The following is an 11,475-nucleotide window of genomic DNA, read 5'->3' on the forward strand; positions in this document are numbered from 1 at the left end:
AGAGTTGCTATAGTTTAAGGGACCTCTAAGTTAATTATAGACCTGTTTATCATTTAATAATTCTGATAGTCAAATAAAAACAATAATATCATTATTATTCTACAAAATTGATTGAATTTGACGGCTGACATAAAAAAATCTTTTTATAACAGAGATGGCCAACTTTTATCACAACCGTGGCCACAAACATGACTGTAACTGATCTGAGGGCCACAATATCAACATTAACGTCAACATTTAAAATATTGACCAATCAACACAAGAAACAACAAAGGATATGTCTGTGTTTTTGGTTTGATTTAGTGTATCTTTGTGTATTTTTGGGGACATTTTGTTGTCTTTTATGTCTTTTGAATCATTCTGTGTAGATCCTTCTTTTGTTATCATTGTTTATATTTGTGGAGCTAATTTATGTATTTTGTCTTTTTGTGTGTTTTTGGTGTAATTTGGTTTATTTTTCTCTCACTTTGTTAGTTTTTGGAGTCATTTAGTGTGTTTGGTGTGTGAGTCGCACAGAATTAAACTGAGGGCCACTATAGTGTTGCTGAGATGAATGCTGTTGTCTGTGTATGTTCAGCCATTTGACTGCAGTGCACACAAACAGTGGACTCCCCCGCGACTGTGAAAAACGAGCAAGCGGCCGAAAAACAGTGAAAACCACAGAATTCAAGCATTCAAGCCGGCTAGCAAAGGCCTGTGTAGTCACGCTCACACACACACACACTGGTGCCATGACCCAGATTTCCAGACAGCCAGTTAAACAAGTGGGAATTGTCTATTTCAAGAAGTCACCAGCCTGCCCCCCACTGCCTTTTTCTTTTCTGCCCTCAGTGCATTTTATTATTCCATCAGTGCACTCAAACATCACAGTGTGTGCAGACTTCCACTTTGGTAGGATTGGTTTCCTCATCAGTCTCTCTCCAAAAAAGACTGATAAAATAATATTCATGTTATTGTCTAGTGCAGAGGTGGACAACTTTTATCAGAGCAAAAATGTCATCATGTGATACAAGTAACATAATATCAACATTCATGTTAACATTAATAATGAACATTTAGAAGATAAAATTGTGTTTTTATTGTCATTTTGTACCAATTTCTTTCATGTAATGTTTTTGAAGTCATACGCATTTTTGTGGCCGTTTTGTGTATTTTTCTCTAGTGTTTTTTGGAGTTATTTTGTGTCATTATTTACTCTTATTCTGTAATTTTCATGTCATTCTATATAATTTCCTCTTATTCAATGTGTTTTTGGATTTATTTATTCCAACTTATTTTACTGTCAATTTTTGTCTCATTTTATGTGTTTTTTGAGATATTTTGTGGCTTTTTGTTGTTTTGTAGTTATTTTTCTGTTTGTTGTCATTTTGTGGATTTTGTTGTCATTGTGTATTTTTGACTCTAATTTAATGTGTTTTTAAAGTCATTTTGTGTATGTTTCTATATGTCATTTTCTTTCAGTCTATATATTTTTGTTGTTATTTTGTGTAATTATCTCATTTATTGTGTTTTTGAAGTTGTTTTATGTATTTTTCTCTAGTGCTTTTGGAGTTATTTTATGTATTTTCTTGTAATTTTGTTGTCTTATTATTTTCTCTTATTCTATGCATTTTCATTGTCATTCAGAAAAATTAACTCATATTCAATGTGTTTTTGAAAGTGTGTATTTTTGCTATCCCTTTGTATATTTTTCTTTTCTTTTCTTTCTATATTGTTCTTGCTTTTCTTGGGTATTTGTGGTTTTGCCCTTAGAATGTCCAAAGTCTCGCCAAAATTTGCACTCACCTCAGGCCTTTTGAACATTTAGATATTTTTTTTTTTTAAAATGTGCGCACGTCGCGCATTATAGACGACATAAATACGATGGAACCGCACAATCGGCAGGTTTGCCCGATTCAGACGAAATTTGCCACATGTATTTTTGACCTCAATGTGAACAAAAAGTTAGATTATGGCCATGCCCAAAACCAAACAGGAAGTCAGCCGTCTTGAGTCAAAGGTCAAACAGGGCTAAACGCATTTGCGCGAACTAGTCTGAGAAGCTTCATCCGATTAGCTTCAAACTCGGCCAGAACACTTAGAATCCACTGAAGATTAAAAATCAGCAAAATAATTTATCTGTAACGGTTTGGTCGTGGTGCTGCCAAAAAGTTGCAATGCTAATATCTGAAGCACGCCACAATTTCAAAAACCCATAACTCTGACACACAACGTTCAATCAGCCTCAAATTTCACACAAATGACATTTGCCCAAACCTATTCATGACTGCCTTGAAACATTTCCCATCATGCCTTGCATTTTTGACTGGCGCCATTTATGATCATGTTCAATGTTAGCAACTATGGCACGCCATATTAGAAAAATACATATAACTCTAATATACAAAGCTCATATTTGTCCAGAATCAATGTTAAAACTACCCATCATGTCTGACGCTAACAGCTCTAACAGAAAGACGATATGTTGTGTTGACTTCAAAATAGTGTTGGATGAATCTTATAAGATGGGAGCAGGTCGCTGATGGAGAAAAAACATTTTGTGATCAGTGGGAGGGGCCTATAATGTCACCGAAAAATACTTTGCCATCACATTCTAAATGCTGTATCTTGGCTCTTTTTCAATGGATTTGCATCAAATTCACAGTGATTTGTAACTGGTTTCCTTTCATACTGGGTTTTTACGAGTGGTGCCATTTTGCATGCCATATTAGAAAAACTGCTGTAACTCTCATATACAACGTTCAAACAGCCTCCTATTTGATACACATGATGACTCTCCAGCCCTAAACAAGAATCAATGTGAAAATTACCCATCATGCTTTGTGTTCTCAGATGGCGCACGCCTTAATAGAAAAATGCGATAACTCATACAAAGTTCACACAATCTCATATTTGATACACATTAATTTTAGGAGTTATTTTGTGTATTTTGTTTATTCTGCAGATGACTTGCAGGGTACAGGTGCCAATATATTCTTAGCTTTGGTAAATCCCAGTCAAATATAAAATATAAATATAAAAGAGTCTTTATTGAACATTCACAGTGCTGGTGGAAAAGTTCTGACAGATGCAGTCCATTAAAAGTAAAAAGTGATTTGTTATTCAGCTGCAGAATGTACAGCTCATCCTTCCTACAACGATCAGCGATGCTGGACCAACAGGAATCACGCACATGATGATTTATGCTTTACTTGTGATGCATCCCATTCTACCTGTAGTTCCTGAGGTATACCAGTTTCTGGGGTTGAAATTTCTCCCGACATAGTGGACACTCCGCCTGTAGCAATGACACACAAACACACAAGGAGTAGCAATTCAGTTTCTTTTCATATCATTTTATATGAAAAGTCTCTTTAAAGGTTAAGGGCTCTATTCTCCCATGTGCGTAAGTTCAAAAAGCCGTGCAGTGGCGCTGTTTTTCTCCCCCTGTACTTAAGCTAGTCGCTGCGTGCCTTCATCCCAGTTACGCACTGTGGGTGGAGCGACCCTGAAATGTGGGCATTCCCATTCAAATCTGGCCTTTTCCTCTTACGTGCTTCTAACCCTGGAATAAATGCAGCGCCCCGATAAAGTGAAATATTATACTGCACTAGAAATATTGACTTAGTTACATTTGAAGCCACACGGACTCGTGCATCACGCAGCAGCCGCTTTGATCACTCAGCTACTGCTGTGCGATTAAATAAAAGAAGCAGACTTCTGTCCATGTTGGTCACAGTGATTCAACTATTTTCATGTCCAACGTAAAGTCACAGTTCGATCCACTACAGAGTGAAACAAGCCTTCATATGCAGATGAGGATTGACCAGAAACTGTTCCCACACATATTTTAACGAGGCTCAGCTCAGGTCGCTTTAAACAATTTATCTTTAAAACTGTGTATTATGGAAGCCAATAGTTCTGTTTCACTGCAAACATCCCTCTGTATTAAAGCAGGACGCTTCTAAGTGGGTCACGCTTTATAGAGATGATGATGATGACGACGAGGACGGAGAGAAATTTTTAACTGTGACTCGGACAGAATGCGGCCGATCCTCAGTCACACTGCAATAATCTGATCAATGATCTAATCAAATCAAAGTTACAGAGAAGCGCGTAACTGCAGGCGTGCAAAAAGGCGCTTAAGTCCAGATGGGAGAACAGACCCCTAAGTGAATAACTCCCAAACCAGATCAACAAACACAAAAAACATACACATTTACAGCAAAAATACACAAAATGACAACAATTATAAAATGTACAAAACATCAACAAAAAAACGATATTACGACCAACTGTGAGTTGCTTTGCCTCACCTTGGAGTTGCACCACTCGCTGATGCATTCCCAGCAGAAAAGGTGGCCACAAGGAGTCGCTGTCGAGTGTCTTCTTTCTTCCAAACAGAGAATGCAACGAGCAGCTCCAGAAAGTGTGTTTAACTTGTGTTGAGGACTGTGGGTGAAAAAAAAAAAACACAATTCTTTGCTTGAAAATATTTTGCTTTATTCTAAAAATGCTGCTTAAAGCACTAGCCTAAGGACAGAAAAGCTGTATAAAAGTTGTATTGTTCTATACCTGCTCCTGTTGAGCTTCCATCCCTCTCCTTCTTTCCATCGCTTCCTCAAAGTTTTCTGCTGCAGATACACAGTGACGAGCAGCTGGAGGAGGATCACGGTCCCTTGCAGCACGTAGCTTGTTCTGACGGTTCTGTCCTCATCGTGTCCAGACACACGCAACTTAAAACAGAGAAATGTTATTAAACACTTTGGACTTTACTTAGGTCCACATTTCTCTTTCAAACAAATCTGAGAATTTTTAGAATACAAGGTGAAACTTCATTCTTTCCTTACATTGCGCTAATGCAATCGTTCTCAACCCTTTCAGCCCCCGTCCCCTAAAATATAAATGCCAGAGACTGGGGACCCCCACTGTACCTGAAGGTGGTTGAACACAGACATGAACATTGAAGAACAGTCATGTGGAGACAGGGCCATCTATAAGGGGGAATAAAGGGGAGAGCTTTTTATGGCCCATCCATAAAATCAGCAAAATGATGTGGACCATGTAGTATGAATCTGTGAAAATCACATTTATTTATTTGTCTAAATAATATCTACTGTTATCCAAGAAGTTTGATTATTTGCGCCACTTTCCAACACCAAATTGTTAGAACATAGGCAAGGAGGATGGAAATAACCAAGACTCAGAGACTTCTGAAAATGAACTGTATGTGCTATGACAACTGAAAAGTTGTTTGTCTCCTTCCACCTCAAGCACAGTTCTCCTTTTTCATTATTTATGTAGAAAGTTAGACCTAAGACTATTCCACACCACCATAGATTGTTAGAGTTTAAACAGTATATTCAATAAATATTAACCAAACACAAGATTCTCTCCTGTTAAATCTCAGACACATCAACAATCTCAGCTCTTTGAAAGTTACCAGCTGTGATTCCTGTCACCTCTTGTAACACAGATAAAGACACAGTGTAGGTCTCATAGATCAATGAGTCAAAGGTATTTCTCTTGAAAAACGGGAGAATTTACTCACAAAGGTTGAAATCACCACTCGTAAGATTATCAATGAATCCATCATAAACAATGGGTTTGCTGACAAATGTCATTTGACTTAAACTGCAGAAAAGTTTTGCGTTTTGCATTGTGGGATTGGAACTCCTGTAGAACAGTGATTCTCAACCTTTTCAGTGCAGGTAACCACATTTAATTATTTATCTGAATAATATCCACTGTCATCCAGGAAGTTTATTATTATTTTTGCCATAGTATATACAGTACTACAGTCATCTTAAAGATGTAAATTCTTGTTTTAATCAGATCAAAATGAGCAAAAAAGGGCTTAAATTGTTCACAGAATATTCTTTGTTTCTTGAAGGCATCTGACGATCACCTCCCAGTGTCCGAGACTCACAATGGGGTCCTGATCCCAAGGTTGAAAACCCCTGCACTGATATACCATTGTTAATTACAAACTTAAACAAGGTTGTAAAACATTACTTGAGCATGGAATAATCAGAAATTGTTATGAAGTCCTAATTTGATTTGAATTCAATTACAATGTTTTCTAAAATGTCAATTTTACTGAGTTTATTTCAGTTGGAGCAAAATGTACCTGAAAAATGCAAACATTTTTATAATTGCCTATAATAAATCTCTATCAAAGATTGTTAAATGCACGCACAACAGATTATTTTTCAAGTCTTGCAACTCCGTTTAAATTGTTTTTTATTTGGGATTTTAATTCTCACTGCGCTATGGCACATTAGCTCTTTGTGAGAAATTTACACATAAAGGGTCTGTGTTACAAATCTAGATTGGATTAATCTCTGTTAGCTGGCTTCAACTAACCAAACGTTCCCTGTCAGACAGGACCATCGATCACCTATGATCACAACACGGTAATTTAAACCAAGTGACTACAACCTCGCTACGTGCGCGTGCACATGAAAGATGTGGAGATTGCAGCGTCTGACCAATCAATGGAGAGGACTGGCAGACTGCGTGTCTTTATAATGAATGGAGGAACAGCTTCTGATCTTAAACAAATATAATGAATATAAATCCATGTTGACCGTGAAGAGCAACAGTGAATTAAAGTGAATGAAAGCTTATTAATGATAAGAGTAGTGCTATTTTACGGTGCTACAATCAGACAAACATTTTACATGGTGACATAACAGGATTCATTCATCCTGACGCACAGTGGGGGTCCAGACTGACGCAGTGCGCTGTAATGTGCCCACGCTCGTACAAAGTCTGTTGAGGACAGGCACCTCACTGACATGAGCAGTTTCTACTGTTAAATTATCACGAGGTGTGGGTTTGTGTTCCCCGTCCTCCACCTGTAGCAGACACACTCTGACAGAGCTGAGACTTTCCTCTGCAGCTTCAGATCAGACTCTTTCTCCTCATCTCTGCCACATTTCACACCGATTACAGGAGTGATGACAGCTGTAAGAAACTTGCTTTTCATTTAAAAGTGATGCCACTACTGTGACCACCAAATAAATACTATACTTTTTCTATAACGTTCTCAGTGGGCGGTGATTTAAAAATGGAAATGTGTGTGCAGGTGAGCTCAGCACCATTTGTTTGATCATTCAGCATATTTTCAGATTTCCAACACACCCACACATTTACAATTTACATTTATTCCACATTTTAGAGTTTTTAAGTACTGGTTTATTTACCAAGTATTAATCGGTAACCTAACCGATACCTAACTCTAGATGTGGCCCAGCCTCACCCGGACTCTGTCCCAGGGTAAATTGAGTTTAAGACCCCTGCTGTAGAGCTTGCCATTTTCTGTGATCGTGGAAAATAAACAAATATGACTGAATTCACTTAATGAAACTGAAATGCAATATTGGTGAAATATAAATTTTTATTTATTCTTTTAGGCAAAATCATTATCACACATTACTTTGATAATTTTCCTTGTGGTCTAATGTTAGCTTTAGCAAGTGTAGCAAATGGCTGAATGTCACTTCTCTGGCAAAATGTCACGTGATCTCAGTGAGTGTTTGTTTTGGTGCGTATAAACATGACATTAAGAACAAATAATTTACTCCATTAACCGAATTAAGTAAGTTTGGCAAGATTTCAGGAAGTTTCATGGCCTGTAATGACATTACGGAAAGACGATAAAACGAAAATGAAACAAATGTGTAAACATATGCTGTTATAGCAGAAAACCAGAAGCTCTAATTCTGTCTCTAAAGGAAATGTAACGAATCACTTACGTAGCTGATGCCGGTGGTTCTTTCTGAGAGGCGACGGTGGGAGCCGCTGATAAAAAACAAAGCCATGTGCAGATGTCGCAGGAAGGCCACTCCCTCCTGGAGGACACACACTAACGACACACACACTCGTCTCCTCGACTCGTCGCACATCCACTTGGTCCAGTCCAGGCTCCACGTCCCAAACACTGCGCGCCGATGACAACCCGCGCTCTCCAACTCATTCTTCAGGCACATCAGCACCTTATTCAAAAAGTACGGTAAGACAGAATGGAAGATGACGAGGAGGCCACGTCTGGGCCAGCTGGGGATCCGACGCTTTGTGGCATCCACCTGCACTATACTGACATACTCCTCACCCAGTGTTTGATAACCTGAGAAGGAGAAAATACCCTCTGTAGAACGAGTGCATAATCCGATAAAAACCACAATGATTTGGATAGCAACTACCTGAAAGTGTTGTTAAGATGTAATATGTAAGATCTGACAGCACCTCCAACTCTCTCCTCCAGTCAAGCCATCGTTTGGATCCTAAAGTGACAGGAGGAGGAAAGGCTGATCAATAACTTCTGCAATGACAGGGAAAACACTTTCATCATCCTCACATTCTGCTGCAGTTAAAAGGCTTGATTTTTATTAGGAATGCATTGATACCACTTTTTACCAAAACGATACAATACCGATAATTGGGCATGTGTACTTACCGATACTTATACCACAAACAAAAAACTATTCAGCAAAATGCTATGAATTGGAAGACAGATACAACAAGTGTTTGTATATTAGATTAAAAATACATTTTAAAAAATGACAAACTGACATTTCAAAACATTTTCTGTAAAAACAGCTCCCCCTTGTGGCCAAGGGGGAGCTTTGAATGGTGGCCTGTCATTTCAAAGCCATTGGATGCAATTGATATCTGTGAACTTTAACGAGTATGAGTATTTTGTACCAGTACCAGTATCTGTGACAAGTAATAGAAACATGTTTTTGTTAATAATACAGTTGTTGGTTAGATTTATTTTTTGTCAAATAAAAAATAAAACACTTGTATTGATGGATTCAGCTTGATTATTAAACTCAGACTTCTGACCTTTATTTGTACCTTTGTTCATTATGTAAATAATGATCATTTGATTGGTTTGATGTTGTTTTATTAAACACAAATCTAAATATTATGGTAGTTTATTAAATACCACTGTGATATTCAGTTGTACAACAGTACGATAAACATTTAGCAGATTGTGCATCAGTGTTTTATTTGCAATGATGATGATAATTATGCTGGAGATTTTTAATTACTTGCAATACTTGAGTTTTGTTTATGCAGATGAAGCTGGTCGATGTGACGTCACTACCGGGTCATGTCGGTGACAGCTCGGTGAAAACAAACCTTCAGAATATTGATATTTGTTTACTAATTTACGATCACCAAATGTCAACATTAAAGTCCTGAACCTTTGAGCAACTCACTGACTGACAGATGACAGAAGCACGTGTGTTTTTGTTTTCACCGAACTATGCCAATAACTACATGAAAACCTCACTTCCTGTTTACATCCCGATCAGACCCATACTTCAGTACTTTCACTTAAGTGATATTTTAACTGAGCTACTTAGTAGTTTGAGTAATAAAGGTGAGGACTTCGTCCACCTCTGCTGTAAAAATGTGTCCCAGTTTAGTCACGTGTAACGCAGTAGATTTTTACACTTACCTGCGATAGTTTGGAAGACGTCGTTTGCGTTGTTTCGTAAGATTCTTTGGTAGTATTCGTCCTTTTGACTTGCCCGAAGCAGCTGAGACTGATGTGCTGCTGGGAGGGACATCATACAGCACCAAATGGCCGTGTGTGGGTCCGCACACTGAGTTTAGAAAGATCGTACGTAGCAGGCAATTGCAACGAGAGATAAGGTCAAGTATGTAATCAAAACTGATCGAAATTAGCAGGTAGCTTGCTGCAGCTAATTTTTCTTCTTCTACTTCTTTTTTTCCGACACCGCCTGCTCCTGCTACTTCTTCTTCTTTGGTATTTATTGGCGGTCGACAACAACACAGCACGCACTCACACCACATACCGTATGGGAGCACGAGCAGCAGGTTTGACTATTCAAAGCGCGACACGATGAATAAAAATAAATATTATTGCATTAATTAACAAGCAAAATGTCGATTTCACAGACAGCTGTCATCAAAAGTCCACTGCATTTTTTTTTGTATATATAACACAAAACAGACAAACAACAGAACAAAAATAAATAACTAAATAGGGGATAAATGAAAAGTATAAGTGCCTTTTTGTCACACATAATTTGATGAAATTATCTAATTGTAAAGTGTATTTAGTCTATTTTCTGAGTAATTTTTATTCATGTTTAATAAGTTATCTCTAATTGTTAATGTTTTTTTTTCATCATCTAAAGTTTGCTCTACCATTCTAAACCAAAGATTTATTTTGGGTGAGATTTGTTGTGTCCATGTTCATGTCACCTGCTTCATGGCTGCAACACACAAAACATTAAAAAGTGGAATATCCGCCTTGTTTATTATTAATCGTACATGTATGTAAACTTCATATCCACCTGTTCACAGTAAATGGCATGTTGGCCTGTGTCCTGAGTCTCGCCCCTAACCCGTCATCCTTCGTGACGTACTTCCACGGGCTGCATGAAACCTGGGGGCCGAGTCGAGCGGGAAGGCTTGGCCCCCTTTCATAACTGCTTGCAGTTCTAGTTATCTTTAGTATTTGACAAACCTGCTTCCAGTTTTTAATAGTGTTTAAAATACATACATTCTGTCCACCCAGTCTTTCCACAGCTTTTTTACTTATAAACGGTAATGTCCCTATTGATAATTTAACCACTTCTTGTTCTAATTGAATCCATTTGACCTCTGTTTTCCTTTTCATCCATTGCTTGATTTTCAAGAATTTGTGTAGCATAAAAGTAGTTTTGCAAATTAGCAATACCTAATCCTCCTCCTTTTTTCTGCTGTAGTAACGTTTTAAATTTTATTCTCTGCCTTCTATTATTCCATTTGACATAATTTCATTCCATTTATCAAAATTTGATTTTTTTCTATTGGTATTGGTAATGCCTGAAACAGGTACAAGAATCTTGCTTGCTTTAATTTTTTTGTCAATGAAAGACAAAAATCTGAAAGTCATTGTACATGATGTTTTGAAAATATTAGAAATGTATTTCACTCTGGAATATAATCACAACACAGCATTTCCCTTCATAATAATAACAATAATAATACATTTTATTTATGGGCGCCTTTCAAAACACCCAAGGACACCTTACAAGCAGAGTTAAAAAGATGACAATATAAAACATAGAATTACAAAGCAGCCTCAAGCAGGGTTAAAAACAAATAACATAAAACATTAAAAATAGAGATTTAAAAGGAGGTAATGAACAGTTTTACATATAAAAAAAAACAAAACAAAAAAACAATTTAAAACAGAAGTTTTGCAGTGAAATTGATGGAAATCAGAGTGAGTGAGATGATTGGTAAATAAACATTGCACTATTAAACCTAAAGGTGCTGTAAAATCCAACTCCCCTGATGATACTCTAATACATCAGTTACCTTGACCTGTTTTACCAGTGCATTTCATGGAGATGGCGCTATTGTTCCACCGACAAAACCAAGTGCATTATTATGATTCACAACACAGACACATACAAGTCACAGAAGTCACAGTGGCACTTTGAAAGATTACATTTCACAGATACA

General features: G+C 37.4%; 1 protein-coding gene across 1 annotated transcript; it reads right to left on the bottom strand.

Moving 5' to 3' along the window:
* Nucleotides 1-3,003: 3,003 nt before the first annotated feature.
* On the bottom strand, nt 3,004-9,746 carry pex10 (peroxisomal biogenesis factor 10). Its single transcript, XM_028453082.1, has 6 exons — nt 9,452-9,746; nt 8,187-8,267; nt 7,740-8,110; nt 4,555-4,715; nt 4,296-4,431; nt 3,004-3,277 (listed from the first exon to the last, which is right to left on the bottom strand). Exons 1-6 carry the CDS (start codon nt 9,564-9,566, stop codon nt 3,209-3,211), a joined length of 933 nt encoding a protein of 310 aa, XP_028308883.1. The 5' UTR covers nt 9,567-9,746; the 3' UTR covers nt 3,004-3,208.
* Between the last annotated feature and the right edge of the window lie 1,729 nt (nt 9,747-11,475).

Source organism: Gouania willdenowi, chromosome 7 (assembly GCF_900634775.1).
Source record: "Gouania willdenowi chromosome 7, fGouWil2.1, whole genome shotgun sequence".
Taxonomy (NCBI): Eukaryota; Metazoa; Chordata; class Actinopteri; order Blenniiformes; family Gobiesocidae; genus Gouania; species Gouania willdenowi.

What these genes read in the sequence shown, in the direction of transcription:
- pex10 (XM_028453082.1), bottom strand. Translation starts at nt 9,566, where the DNA reads ATGATGTCCCTCCCAGCAGCACATCAGTCTCAGCTGCTTCGGGCAAGT. An exon ending in CGTCTTCCAAACTATCGCAG is followed by an intron (nt 8,268 to 9,451) that starts GTAAGTGTAAAA and finishes CTGTCACTTTAG; the next exon opens with GATCCAAACGATGGCTTGAC. An exon ending in CATCTTAACAACACTTTCAG is followed by an intron (nt 8,111 to 8,186) that starts GTAGTTGCTATC and finishes TCTCCTTCTCAG; the next exon opens with GTTATCAAACACTGGGTGAG.